This window comes from Scyliorhinus canicula, chromosome 4, assembly GCF_902713615.1.
Source record: "Scyliorhinus canicula chromosome 4, sScyCan1.1, whole genome shotgun sequence".
Classification (NCBI taxonomy): Eukaryota; Metazoa; Chordata; class Chondrichthyes; order Carcharhiniformes; family Scyliorhinidae; genus Scyliorhinus; species Scyliorhinus canicula.
In genome coordinates, this window is record NC_052149.1 from 162,135,516 (window position 1) to 162,150,693 (window position 15,178).

General features: G+C 42.4%; 1 protein-coding gene across 2 annotated transcripts in view; it reads right to left on the reverse strand.

The window, feature by feature from the left end:
• The window catches only part of ctnna1 (catenin (cadherin-associated protein), alpha 1), a 188,959-nt gene that overhangs the window by 161,558 nt on the left and 12,223 nt on the right, over positions 1 to 15,178 (reverse strand). For both annotated transcript variants that reach the window (XM_038795451.1, XM_038795452.1), the window contains exon 2: positions 863 to 977. In XM_038795451.1, coding sequence (XP_038651379.1) covers positions 863 to 967 — 105 coding nt within the window. In that variant the 5' untranslated portion in view covers positions 968 to 977. The remainder of the gene's footprint in view (positions 1 to 862; positions 978 to 15,178) is intronic.

Below are 15,178 nucleotides of genomic sequence, written 5' to 3' on the forward strand. Positions count from 1 at the left end.
TAGAAATATTAGTTTACGCCTTGTAAGCTTAGAGAAGGATTTTTGAAAGCTACTTGGAAAAAGAACCATAACATGCAAACCATAACATGCAAACACTTCCACACTGCTTCAGCAACGAGAACCAGTATAGAAATGGAAGATCAATATTCCTGTCATCTTCAGGAAGGGAAAGGCTTCCAGGAGTAATATTTCAGTGTCTATTGAAATGATATCAGTTTTCCAAATCAGCACAACCAGATGTCCTCAATATTTTCAAGATGATTCAAGACTTGAATGCAATGGATAGAGTGTAACTAGTTCTCTGGAGGGAACATCTCGAATAATGCAGCATAACCTTACAGCTGTTAGGAGAATGTCAGGATACACTTCGTAATGGAAAATGGGCACTGCCAAAAACAAAGTGTTACAGATGTGTATTGAAAATTTCAAAACATATTGACTTTTTTTTTTATTAGGCAAGGGTAAGGAATGTGGAACACAGGCATGTAAATTGAGTTACAATACAAATGAGCCATGGTTTATCAAGGTTCAAGGGGCTGAATGGCCGATTCCTGCTCATGTGTTCCATGTCATACTACCAGTTCAGTACCTCAATTCCAAGAGCCCCAAACGCTGTGGAATTATCTAGTTGTAAAATATTGACAAAGTATAGTCCCAAATATCATTCCTTTCCCAAAATGTTCATTTCTGCCTCATGGTATCATACAGGCAGCATTAGGAATTCAAATATTTAGATTTACTGGTCTCAATTGTTCGACATGACAGCTTATGCATTTAACATTATACGGCACCAATAGCTTCCTCCCTGCTAAAGATGTGAAATTTGGAATTCCAATTAAGCATTTCTATGGAACATTCTTACCTGTGTGACCAAAGGTTCCAACAAACGCTCCACTGCCAAAGTCCTTATTTCCAGATTTTTTGGATCCCATTTGAAGCTAATATTTTGAGTGTTGATAGTCGTCATGTTTACTTGCCTGCCAAATTTTAAAACAACAGAGTCAGTTATAATTGATAGTCAACGTTTAGCGCTATTAAAATTGTTGACCAAATAAAACAGTCAAAAAAATGAATTCTGCAGCTAAGCCGGAAGGGTAACCTGCAGAAAACAATACAATGGTAGAAAAATCACCCAAATTAAAAATGCTGTAGACCAAAATTAAAATAGGCAACACCATAGAAAAATAACCGATGGCAATTTAAATTAAAGCAGCATGTGTGCTTTGTAGCTTACAAAGGTTTTGGCCATTTCTAAGCAAGATTCAGATTTGTGGAGTGAAGCAAAATTAGCAACGTATCTACTAAAGAATAGCAAAACAAGCCATAGCAGAAACAGGAATTCAAAATTATTTGAGGAACTGGGTGGAGTATTTCAAATTTTGTGTTTACAGTTCTACATCTGCCATTATTCTGAAATTAATAATAAAAGCAAATATTCTAAAACTAACAGAATGAAAGTAAATACTCAGCAATTTCACTTGAATCCCAATTTTCCCCAATTCTGAAAGTAGGTCTACAGTTCTATTGCGAGGATGAAGTGCTGGATCCAGGAGTGTGGGCCAAGCTACACAAGAGTGCACAAGCCAATGAAATTCAATTTCACATCAAATACCAGCTGTCATTACGGAGTGTTAATACTTGTTATCTCAAGTAGTCTGCAGTGTACCCGTGTAGAAGATGTATCCATCTCGATTGCCTCCCCAAAGCTCAGCTCATCAGTATACACCACTCTTTTCATCAACTCTATTCTACCCTGTCACAGCCCTGAAATAGCCCAAATTAAAGCCATCCTCGAAGGATGGTGATACACTTTTCCTCATTATCCTTCTAAATCTCTGCAGCTATTAACATGGTTGACTGCACCATTGTCCTCCAAACTTGTTCCTCCATTGTCCAGATGAGTGGCAATATCCTCACTTTGTCCATTTTTACCCCTCAAAATGTAGCCAGATAAAGTTTATTATTCAACATCTATACTTTGCCCCTTGAGTTATCCAAGGAATAATTCTTTGTCCCCTATTTCTCATCTACATACTGCCCCTCAGCACCGCTATTCAAAGTCAAAGGAGCAGGATCCACATGTGTACTGACTACTCCTAACTCGACCTCTGGTACAGAGCATAGGTCAGTCAGGAGAACATTGACTTTGTCAAGTATAAACAGAAAATGCTGAAAATACTCAGGTCAGGAAGCATCTGTGGACAACAAAGCAGCGGTAACTGTTCTGATGAAGGGTGACTTGAAACATTAACTATTTTTTCTCTCCATTAATGATGTCTGGCATGTGTATTTCCAGCATCTGAAGCATTTTGCTTTTGTATTAGAATTGTTAAGTCCAGTGATATTAAAAGCATAGGGGAAGAGTTTCAACGAGGTGTTGAGAAAGGGGAAGGCACTAAGCTGTTGCAAAAAAAGCCCAGTGGTCACAAATAGGGTGGCATCAGTGAGAAATATGAAGTTTGCAGCAGGAACGAAGACAACAACTGCCATCTCCCAATATTTAATAAGAGGAAACTGCAGCACGTCAAGACTGGACATTGGTCCAACAGTAAGACAGCGGTGGGAGAGGAGAAAGGTGGTTGGGGGGGGGGGGGGGGGGGGGGGGGTGTACAGCTGGGAGTCATCAACATACCTTTGGAAGCTGCTGGGCAGGACTGCATGAAGGCAAAGACTAAACATGGCTATGGATAAAATTCCTCGGGAACAAAATATATAACGGTATAAGAGAAGAGAAGCCATTGTGAAGATTTTCTAGCTAAGCTAGATAAGAGGAATTAAGCAAGGTACGTTTCATGAGACTAGATAATGTGAGAAAAGAGGTGGGGCAGAGTAGCACAGTGGGCAAGGAGAATCAACGAAGAGGATGATGAGAGAAAATGCTAAATGGTTACAATGAGAGAGAATGCAATTTGTGCCTTTGACAATGGCCTTTTCAGTGCAATTCAACAGAAACAGTTGCAGGCACAGATTTAGGAAACAATAATAAATTCAATAACTTGGGGCAGAATTTGTAGGTGGTAGTTGGCAAAGATACATGGGTTGAAGTTGACTTTTTTTGAAGAGGTGAAAACTGCACTTGTGAAAGGGGAGGTACAGTAATTTTGTGATGAGGGAGCTATTTAGATCATCAGCTAACTTTGGGACTGGAAGGAAGCTGGATGGGCGGCAATTCAGTGGGAATGGAGACAAGCGAGCCGATAGTGGGTTTCACGGGATGCTAAGAGAGGGCATGAGCAAAGAGGACTGAAACTGGAAAAAGGTAAGGATAGGTTGGGGATAGTGTAATTGGTGATAAAGGCTCAGCTCCATGGACACAGGTTGGAGTGGTGCGAGAAGGAAAGAGTAAACAGTTTCAATTGTAGCGAAAACAACCACATGCACATTACACTTGGCAGTGAATGACAAGCATGAGTGGGCAGAGGATAGGCGTTTGAAAAAGTATTTGGTAAGGCAAGCAATCGGCAGCTTCTAAGCATTTGTTTTTCTAAAAGGGCAGATGAGGAAGGAAGGGATGTTAAATTGGGAGGAGAAATAGATTGCGCGGAACAGGGGTTCTGAACCAAAGCTGTCACGGAATCTACCAGTGGCTCTGTCTCCACTACATATGCAATTTAAAGTTAATTTATTGCTAATTCCTGAGGTTACAGCATCAACCCTGACAATACAACTTCAGTCCACAGACAAGCACAGATTGCGAAGAACAGGAAACTGCCACTTTACCCCAGAGATTCAAAATCATTAGTCTGTAGTATTGTCAAGGAGATCGTATCCAGTGTCATATTAGAACTTCATTCAGTCCATCGATAATAAAGGAGAAGTGAGAATTGGCACATTGGTCTCATCAGCACCCTATCAACTCTGATACAGTCTCCCAGTGACAGAGTACCAACTCGAGCAGAACACCACCAAGCTCAACAACAGTCAACGAACTTCAGTAGAATAGTCATATGAATAATAGGGCTGTTAAGGCGGCATATGGTGTGCTAGCCTTTATAAGCAGGGGGATTGAGTTTCGGAACCACAAGGTCATGCTGCAGCTGTACATAACTCTGGTGCGGCCGCACCTGGAGTACTGCGTGCAGTTCTGGTCACCACATTATAGGAAGGATGTGGAAGCTTTGGAAAGGGTTCAGAGGAGATTTACTAGGATGTTGCCTGGTATGGAGGGAAGGTCTTACAAGGAAAGGCTCAGGGACTTGAGGTTGTTTTTGTTAGAGAGGAGAAGGCTGAGAGGTGACTTAATAGAGACATACAAGATAGTCAGAGGGTTAGATAGGGTGGACAGTGAGAGTCTTTTTCCTCGGATGGTGATGACCAACACGAGGGGACATAGCTTTAAATTGAGGGGTGATAGATATAGGACAGATATCAGAGGCAGTTTCTTTACTCAGATAGTAGGGGTGTGGAACGCCCTGCCTGCAACAGTAGTAGACTCGCCAACTTTAAGAAGAAAAAAAGGTTGAGAACTCCTGGTGTGGAATACGAGGAGGTGGGCATGTCAGTTATCACTGGCACAAGGCAGTATGCAATACTGATAACAGGGCAGCTCCCAGATATTTTGAACTACCAGACAAGGAACAACCCTATTCATTATGCAACCAGCAAATGACAACGATTCAAGTTTCATCAGTGCACATTTGCAAAGGTGAAACTTCGGACCATTTGTAGTTATTACTATCCTTGGAAACTCGCTGCTAGAAAGTAATCAATCAATTTCAGTGAAAAGACAACTACAAATTTTCAAACAGGAGTTGAACATTGCAGGAATCAAGTTAGACCCAAGGAGCATAGAACAGTTTTTTTTTTATTTTTTTTTAAATTTAGAATACCCAATTCATTTTGAGCATAGAACAGTTAAACACCATAGAACTCCTACAGTGCAGGAGGCCATTCGCCCCATTGAGTTTGCACCACCCCTCAGAGAGCACCCCACCTAGACCCACTCCCCCACCCCATCCTTGTAACCCCACCTTCCCTGGACACCTTTGGACACTAAGCGACACTTTAGCATGGCCAATCCACCTAAATTGCACATCTTTGGTCTGTGGGAGGAAACCGGATCACCCAGAGGAAATCCACACAGACTAAGGGAGAAAGTGCAAACTCCAAACAGTCACCCAACTCCAGAATTGAACCGGGGTCCCAGGTGCTGTGAGGCAGCAGTGCTAACCACTGTGCTGCCCTATAGGAATGGTCTTATTGGCAACACGGTAAATAGAGCCCGTGTCATTTGCTTACCATGCAATCTCGATGCTGAAATAGGCCACAAAGATATCCTTGTGGGATTATGGCGACCCCGTTCAGATCATTTTGCACTGTATATCACAGAAACTCCCTTTTGGCCCTACAACGTGCACATTATACCCTAGAATACCTTGGAAGGGCAATATATCTCAAAACATTTCAGCAACAAGGGAAGCTAATATTTCAAGCTGCTACCATGATATAGCAACACGAGTGGTATTCACCACTAGGGTGCTACAATCAAGTCAAAAAGACACTCTGCCTATTACACAAATGAGTCAAAAAGACACTCTGCCTATTACACAAATGAGTAATGAGGTATCTGAATCTCTGTGCCAGTGTGATGCTCGATATGTAGGCCGTATTTCCCAAAGACGAGCTGATTGAATCAAACATGTCCCAGCCACTACTTGCAGAAGGCACGGTACCAACCATGCCCCAACAAGCCCATGCTTGCAAAACACAAAACAGTGTCCACATTAAAATGTGATTCTGCAATTGGTCAACATTTGCTAAATAGTGCATTTGTTAGCACAGAGGATTGTCAACCAATTTAAGATAGTCAGTTAGACTCAGTTTGCGCATTGGAGTGCAGTGGGAGCCACATATTAATACACAGGACCCTGTTCTTTGCAGACTGAAAGAACACATGCACCACTTGTGTCAGCTAAAGAAAATAAGTGACAGCCATTCGCCGATTCATTCCCCAGTGCAATGCCTTGACTATTCAGGGTCAAACTGATGTTAAATTTCAAACGATGCTGGACAGTAAACTGATCAGTCACCTGATGCATTCTCCATGGCAATGCCTCTACCAGAATTTACTTGCCAACCAATCAGCACTTTCCTGTCTTTCCCTTGTATCAGTAATAATAATAGTCTTTGTCATAAGTAGACTTACATTAACACTGCAATGAAGTTCCTGGGAAAAGTCCCTAGTCACCACATTCAGGAGTCTGTTCGGGTATACAGTGGGAGAATTCAGAATGTCCAATTCACCTAACAGCATGTCTTTCGGGACTTGTGGCAGGAACCGGAGGACCCAGAGGAAACCCACGTAGACACAGGGAGCGTACACTCCACACAAACAGTGACCCAAGCCGAAGATCAAATCTGGGATCCTGGAGCTGTGAAGCAACAGTGCTACCCACTGTGCTACCGCAATGAGTGCAAGACAAAAAGCTTTAACATGTCTTTTCTTTCAGCAATTTCAAGTTCTATAGTATTGAACCATTATATGAGCATTAAACTTTAAAAATTGCTGACATTTTCAGGCTAGTGCTACATCCTGTCCTAAAAACATATCAGGGAAATCCAAGAAGTTGGATTATTTTCTGCTGGTAATATTCTGGTTATATATTTTAAACTGTGGGAATGTGAGTAAGATAACTAAGGAAGGGATAGAATAATGTGTTATGAGAAGAGCAATGCAACAAACAGATGTTTCCCCAAGGCAATATAGCAACAAGTGGTGCAGAATATGTAGGTTTTAAGGATTCAAAGAAAGATATGCAAAGTGAGATTACTTTATTTTAAATTTCAGAATGCAAAAGCAGAATGATGGAGATAATAAAGACTGGGAGACTGCTGTTCTAAGGTAATCAGGTCAGATAAGGGGAGAGATCAAAGGGGGAAATGTATTTGAGGAGATACTAAAACCTATGCAGGGAAGCTGTTTTTTTTTTAAAAAGATCTCCGCCAACAGCAGCAATAGCTGTTTTATCTCCCAGCAAGGAAAATGGGTGACGGAAGTCCGATTTGAAAAGTTGCTGGTTTACCTCAGAAGCAACCCCAAAGACACAAAAGCACTGTGTGGTTAAAAAGTTAATGGATTTTGTTTTTAAAAAATCGATCTTAAAATCTATTCGGTGTTGCGAAACAAGTTGGGAAGCGTTGGTTCCGAAGACAAGATTGTTTGAAACTGTTAGTGACACTGTGTAAAGCCATTGTCTTGCGGTATTTCTAGTTTACTTTATTGTTGCTTCCTTCTATTTTATAATAAACATTTATTTAAATAAAATCATTACAAACAATCGAGGACATCATTTTCTGGATTTCACACCTCTCCACATACAAATTGCAGGCACAGTTTGAGGGTAATAGTTTCAAGTTTCCCTTCTGGGATTTGAACAACTCTGAATTTACCAAATGCCATGCCCTTAACAGTACATATACTAGCAAGAGAATTCAAATATACTAAACATAGCTGATTTGAAAAGGGAAGGGTAGGGAGTAATGGGAGAGAAACAAAAAGCAGAGTATATGTTTGATAAATCAAACATTCTTTCTTGTGGTACTAGGTACATGTAAAACATTATAGTAAATGCATCAGAAGTTGTAGAAAATATTGTTCCATTATAAATTCCTAAACAGTAAATATTACACTAAAATCCTACAAGTACACTTCAGAGCCAGCCATCAAACCCAGAAACCTTAATTATTCAGTACAATCCAAGGGCACATCATCGGTGTACAAATATCATTTAATACTCAACACTTTCACACTCCTTTACTGGGCTCATGCTCCCAATCCACTGGACTTGTGCTGTGTCTGTGCATCTACATTTATGAGGCACTAAAACAGGTCTTTTTAACAACTGTGCACATATATTTGGATTTACAATAATTAAATAAGCAATGGAGCTTGGTAGATGATATAATTTTGGCTGTATAGAAAAAAATAGTCACCACAGTATGTTTGCTTATTGTTTTTTTAAATTTGATTTACATTTATGAAAACATTTTGATGGAAAAATGGCAGACAGTGAATGCAGCTTGCTAGTTCAAATCCACCCTGTTATTTACTTGATTAAATAGAGGTTGAAAGACTTGCAGACCCTGCAAACTTTGCGACATAAAAGGAAACAATTTTATTTATACAGTGCCTTTAATGCAATGAAACACCCAAAGGTGCTTCACAGAAGCAGACAAAAAACAAGTAGGACACCAAGCCAGAAAATGAGTATGTCAGATGACCAAAAGCTTGATCAAGGAGGTAGATTTTAAACACCTCTTAAAAGAAATGCAATGTAGAGAGGCGGAGTAGGGAAGATATCTGGTATAGGCTACTGAACGCACTGCCACCAATGGTGGTGCAGTTAAATTTGGGGATAACGAAGAGGCCACAGTTAGAAGAGCAAATAAATCTCAGGATTGTGGGGCTGGAGGAAATTATAGAGACAGGGAGAGGCAAGGCATTGGAGGGATTTAAGAATTCAAAATGTTGTTTGACCGGGAACCAATATAAGTCAGCGAGCACAAAGGTGAAAAAGGAACAGGACTTGTCACAAGACAAGACAAGACAAGAATGTGAGAGCCCAGCCAGGAACACATTGAAAAAATGGAGTCATGGGGTAATGAAGGCATGACTGAAGATTTCAACAGCAGATGAGCTGAGACTAGAGTGGATTCAGGACGCTTTATGGAGCTGGAAATAGGTGGAATTAATGTTGGAATGAATGCAAGGTTGGAAGCTCATTGTGGGATCAAATGTGACACTAAGGTTATGAGCAGGCTGGTTTGAGCTCAGACAGTTTTCAGGGTGAGGGATTGAGTTGGCAGCTAGAGAATGGAGCTGATTGGGAATGAAAAACAATGACTTCAATTTTCCCAATATTTCATAGGATTAAATTTCTTCTCATCCAGTCCAATAATTTACCAACAGTAGAGTTGTCACTCGAGGTGTTGAAGAGGTAGAGCTGGGTGGCATTGGTACATGTGAAAACTAATGCCGTGCTTTTGTATGATGCAACAGAGGGACAGCATGTAGATGCAAAACTGAGGGACAGCATGTAGATGCAAAACTGGAGGGGGCTAATGATAAATCCTTGGGAGACACAAGAGCAAACAGTGCACTAGCAAGAAGAGGAACCATTACAGATGATTGTGATTATGATAAGATGCATGGAACCAGGACAGTGGAGTCCCATTCAACCGGATGGGTGACAGTGGAGAGGCATTCAAGAAGGATGGTATGAATTATGCCAAAAGGTTGCATACAGCTCAAGAACAAAAAAATGAGAAAGTTTACCTTTCTCACCGTTAGATGGATGCCATTTGTGATTCTGATAAGAAATATTTTAGTAGCTTGGCAAGGTTGGAAATCCAGTTGGAGGGAGAGTTCCGTGAAAGATGGAATGTATATGGGAAGCGACAACACGTTCTGGGGCTTTAGAACAGAAAGGGAGGTTGTAAGTTAGAGTTTTTTCTGTGAGGGTGATGGCAACAGTTTTAGGAGAGAGGACAACATCGGCAGAGAGCCATTTTTAATACTGGCTAACATGGGAGGGTGGGAGATCAGCAATTTTGGGAAATGGGGTTAGGGGAACAGAAACTGGGCCTCATGGACAAGTTAAGCTCAAAGAGGGTATCAGGAGAGATGGCGAAGAAATAATTTCAAAATTCATTCACAGGATCTCCCCTGAATTGCAGATGCTATACCAGAATACAAGTAATAAGATCCATGTTTTAACCCTCCATTCTCATATGACTGGTTTCAATCTTGACAAGACTTTTGAAAGACAGGATATCCTCAGCCAGAATAAAAAGTTAACTAATTTGTGTACCAATTACTCACATTTAGAAAACCAGCAAGGCAAACTTTCTGTCCATGGTTAAAGTTGGCAGAAAAATGAAAACAGGTGTGAGAAATGGGAAAGAAAGCAAATGCTACAATGGTATAACATTTCTTTGAAAACATTTCAGCTAAAAAAAACTATTGCTGATTGCCTTATAAGATTGCCAAGACAAATTTCTATAAACGAGATATGAAAATAAGCTGATCCATTCAGCAATTCAATCCAACCCAAAAACGATTGAAATAAATAGTTTGTATAATAAAAGGGTATTTAATTCAATCATCTGGGCAAGTAAATGAAGTTGCTTCCAGCACCGCAACATACAAAAAAAAAGTTATAGTTCTGTCTCTGCAGAGTCTTTGGCCTCAGGAGTGGAAACAAGGGTACAGTACTTCAAACCCACAGCACACCAAGGTACAGAAAAATCAGCTTGTGTTTGTGTTCCCAACAACTAACCAGGAAACAATACTGTAAAGCTGTGCTGTTATGATGTCGGGCCGAATCAGAATTGGAGCTCAGCTGAAATGCTCCAACATCATCCCGACACAAAGAGCAACCATTTGGGCAAGGTCTTGGAAGTATTCTCCAAGCAACAATCCCAGAGCAGAAAGGCAAACATTTAAAACATTTAACAAAAAACAGAATATCATGAGTGGGTTCGGACAATACATTTCTTGCTTTGTGCCAAACATTGTGTGATCATTGTGCAACACCTCAAATAACCATTATACACTTCACAGCTTAGACATATAAACTAGGAGGATACGACCACTTGACCAGAGCCTGCGCCAAATTCAGATCATGGCTAATGTAATATTCACCTCTACCTGACATTCCTGCCTATCACTGACTTGATTATCAAGAATCTATCTACTTCTGGCTTAAAGATACTTAAAGACTCTGCCTCACCCATCTTTTGAATCACTAGCTTTCGGAGCACAGCTCCTTCCTCAGGTGAATGCGAGGAAGAAGCTGCGCTCCGAAAGTTAGTGATTCGAAACAAATCTGTTGGACTTTAACCTGGTGTTGTAAGACTTTTTACTGTGCCCACCCCAGTCCAACACGGCATCGCCACATCATGTCAACCATTTTTTAAAGAAGAGAATACCAAAGTCTCAACAGTCTGAGAAATAAAAATTCTTATCTCTGCCTTGAAAGGACAACCTCTTATTTTTAAACAATGCCCCCAAGTTCTAGACTCTCCCACAAGTGGAAACATACATTCCAAAACCACTCCCTCAAGTCACCTCTTAGGGGCTGGTTTAGCACACGGCTAAATCGCTGGCTTTGAAAGCAGACCAAGGCAGGCCAGCAGCATGGTTCAATTTCTGTACCAGCATCCCCAACAGGCGCCGGAATGTGGCGACTAGGGGCTTTTCACAGTTACTTCATTTGAAGCCTACTTGTGACAATAAGTGATTTTCATTTCATTTCTTCTAAACTGCAGCATCTACAAGCCTAGCCTGATCAACCTTTCACCCTACCCATGCCAGCTATTAATTGGTTAAATCCTCTCTGAACTGCTTCCAATGCGTTTACATCCTTCCTTAAATATAGAGACAAGCTCTTCCGGTGGCAGCCATGGAGTGAGCGGTCAAACACAGGGTGGCTCCTGCTTGAAGGCGTTGGTTTTAGCCACTTTTACCCAAACTGAGAAATTTTGGCAGAAAGTTGTGCAGAGAGTGGAAGGCGATTAGTTCTCCCCCCGATGGGTATGCTTGCAGGTTACCAAACTCGACTGAAGCCAATGAGAGTCCTGGCTAAGAGGTTGGAGATGACTCATGGCACAGCATCAATTGCAAAAAATGACAGGGAGGGAGGGGTCGTCCTCGACTGGAAAACTGCATATGGAGCAGTTGATAAGCTTCATTAGAGGGGGCACTGGCACATCTTTGCGGGACTTTGGAACGGGTGAAGAAGAGCCTGGAGGGGCAAAAGGTGGTGCTTGACCAGAGTGAACAGATTGTGACGCTGGAAGTGGAGAAGACGATCCATTCTGGGGGACACAAGCAAAGGTGGAGAGTGACCAGGAAAATGGGTCCAAGCAGCAAAATCGGAGAATCGTGGAACTACCGGAGGGAGTGGAGGGAATGAGTGTAACGGGCTATGTCACGAAGATGCTGGCCAGGTTGGTGGACGAGAAGGTGCTGGACAAGGCCCCAGAGGTGGATCGGGCGCATAGGTCCCAGAGGCAGAGGCGCCTCAATAAGCTGGATAGCTCCAAGAGAAGGAAAAGATTCTGAGGTGGGCCAAGGTGCAGTGGGATTACGATTGGGAAGGAAACAGAATCCGGATTTATCTGGACTTTGGTGCGGAGCTCACCAATAGACGGGCCACATTCAGTAGGACCAAGGCAGTGCTGGACCAGTGCCAGATTTGCTTTGGGGCCAGATTTTGGGTCACTTGAGGGCCGTGAATATTACTTTGGGACACAGTCGAAGGTGAATGACTTTATTAAGGAACATAAACTGGGGGTGGAAGTTCTGTCTGTTGAATTTTGTTATCGATTTTGGTTTGCTGAACGAGAAAGGTTGTTATGGAGGTGACTGCATCCCCCATTTTTGAATCTTTGTTATCTTTGTATTGAAGTTAAATTGCTGCTTTTTTCAGAGGGGAGCCTTTGGTGTTGGGGGAATAATACTTAATAGCATTGCACTCGGTTGGTTATGCTCTGTGCAGTGCATGAGGGGTTGTTGTGGGGCAGTGGGGTCATTCGAGAATGCTCTGTATGGGAGTCATTTTGGGGTGTTGTTTCTCGGGTTGGTTTGGGCGAGTGGGTGTCATCACCCTAGCAAGAAATGCTAGTGAACAGAAGTGAAGTGGGGGAGAGGCCAACGTGGCAGTAATTGAGTGCGAGTTTGGTTATGGAGGCCGGGGGTGGGGTGGGGGGGGGGGGGGGGGGGGGCTGCCCGAGGGTGATGGTGATGGACTCTCGAGGGGGGGGGTGGGGGGGGGGGGGGGGTAGAACTCTTGACACGCAATGTCCGCGGGCAAAATAAGCAGTCCCGGGTGTTCACGTACTTAGGGTTTGAGAGCAGAGATGGTTTTCCTGTAGAAGTCATACCTTTGGGTGGAAGGTCAACAAGGGGGGGTTGAGGAAGGGTTGGGTGGGGTAAGCGTTCCACTCTGGGTTTCGCTCAAAGTCGGGGGGGGGGGGGGGTGGTTTGTGAAGTGAGTATGGTGCTACTGGGTACGCAGTGGTGTTAGTGAATGTGTATGCGCCACCACGCCAGGGTCCCAGGTTTGATTCCCGGCTTGGGTCACTGTGCGGAGTGTGCACATTTGCCCCATATCTCCGTGGGTTTCCTCCGGGTGCTCCAGTTTCCTCCCACAAGTTCCGAAAGATGTGTTGTTAGGTGAATTGGACATTCTGAATTCGCCCTCTATGTGAACAGGAGGAGAGGGGCGGCTAAGGGATTTTCATAACTTCATTGCACTGTTAATGTAAGCAATTAATGCAACAAAATAAAGATTATTATTATTACAGCTGCAGCGACAGGCAGCACAATGGAAATTCTTCATGTGAAGTGGGGGGGGGGGGGGGAAGAGAGACACATGGCAATCTGCAGAGGATAAATGAGCTGTTAAAGGCCTTTTATGAGGGGCCTTACAGGGCCGAGCCGGATGGGGGAGGGAGATTTGGTTTCAAACATGATGTGCATTCAGAGCCTTAGGTTTTGTCCTTTTATTACTTTTGTAACCTGGTCTGTTGAATTACTCAGATTTGTACTTCTTGCCCTTTCCTATCAAAGTGTGTTTATCATTTCCCATATTAATAACTTATTCTTATCTCTTGTCTCTATTCTTTGATATACCACATCTGCCCACATTTAATCTGTTGCCCCCACTCTTTAGTTTAAAACCCTCTCTACTTCCCTAGTTAATGCAGTTTGCAAGAACACTGGTCCCAGCATGGTTCAGGTGTAGACTGAACAATGTTACAGCGCCTATTTTCCCCAGTACTGGTGCCAGGGCCCCACAAATCGGAATCCATTTCTCCCACACCAGTCTTTGATCCACATATTAATTTCTCTAATTTTATGTACCCTATGCGAATTTACAAGTGGCTGAGGTGATAATCCAGAAGTTATAAGCTTTCATTTTCTGCTTTTTAATTTATTGCCCAGCTCCTCATGCACTCATTCCTAGTTTTATATATGTGGTAGGTAACTGCATGGACCATGACCACTGGAACCTCCCCCTCCCACTGCAAGATCCTCTCCAGCCCTAAGCAGATGTCCTGAACCCTGGCATCAGACAGACAACAGCGGCATAGACTCTCATTCTTTGCTCTAGAGAATATGGTCAATCCCCCTCTCTATACTGCCCCCTACTAACACTACATTCCTTTTTGCTCTGCCCGCTAATGGCTTCTTGTAGATTGGTCAGTTTGCTCATCCACCTTACAGCCTCCATTCTCACTCAACAAAAAGAGAACCTCAAAACTATTGGACAATTGCAGAAGCTTCCAGTTTTGCATTCCTGCCCTCTGGGTCCCTTATCTGCCTCACTTGCAGTCACACCCTCCTGTCCCTGACCACTTTCCAAATCAGAAGGGCCTATCCCAAATGGTATGACTGCCTCCTGGTGCAAAGCACTCCGTTAACATGCACACTCCCTGATGTGTTGCAGTTTCTGCAGCTCAGCCTCCAGCTCAATGACTGTCCCAAAGCTCCTTATGTCATCATCACTTATTACAGACACGTTTGCCCAGAATCACACTGGCATCCAGGAGCACCCACATATTGCAGTCTTCGCACCACCCATAACGTGTTTTAAATAATCACTCAATTATATTATTCACTGGTTTGTTTTTTTAATACATTTTATTAATTTTACCACCCGTTTGTACAGTATTTAAAACTTAGGATTGAACAGACCTTAACCACTTACTCGAAACTCACCAACAGCTAACTCCTTTCCCTTTAATAATGTAGACCACCAAGTTCATCTTTTGAGCTACTTGGGTACATACCACGAAGCTTCTCAGGCCACAAGGTTTAAATCTATACATACTATAATCAAATGTCAGTGTTTCAATTTAGGACTTAACTATTAACAAAGCAACAACACTAAGAATAGACTTGTACAGACCTTCTGACCAACATTGCCCAGCTAAGCAAGCAATAACAGAAAATTAAATTCCCTTAGCTTCATAGTGCTGCATCTAGCCTACAGTTACAATATGGATTTGCCTAGCACAGATATCTCAGCAGACTCCTCAGCACAGGGACACCACTACAGTCTTGCCTCTCCAGATATTCACACAGGCATCTTCAGATGGTGGTCAGAAGCAGTATTCTAGAAGGTTTCCCAACACAAAAAATTTGAAACCCATTACAATGCTTCAAATGCCA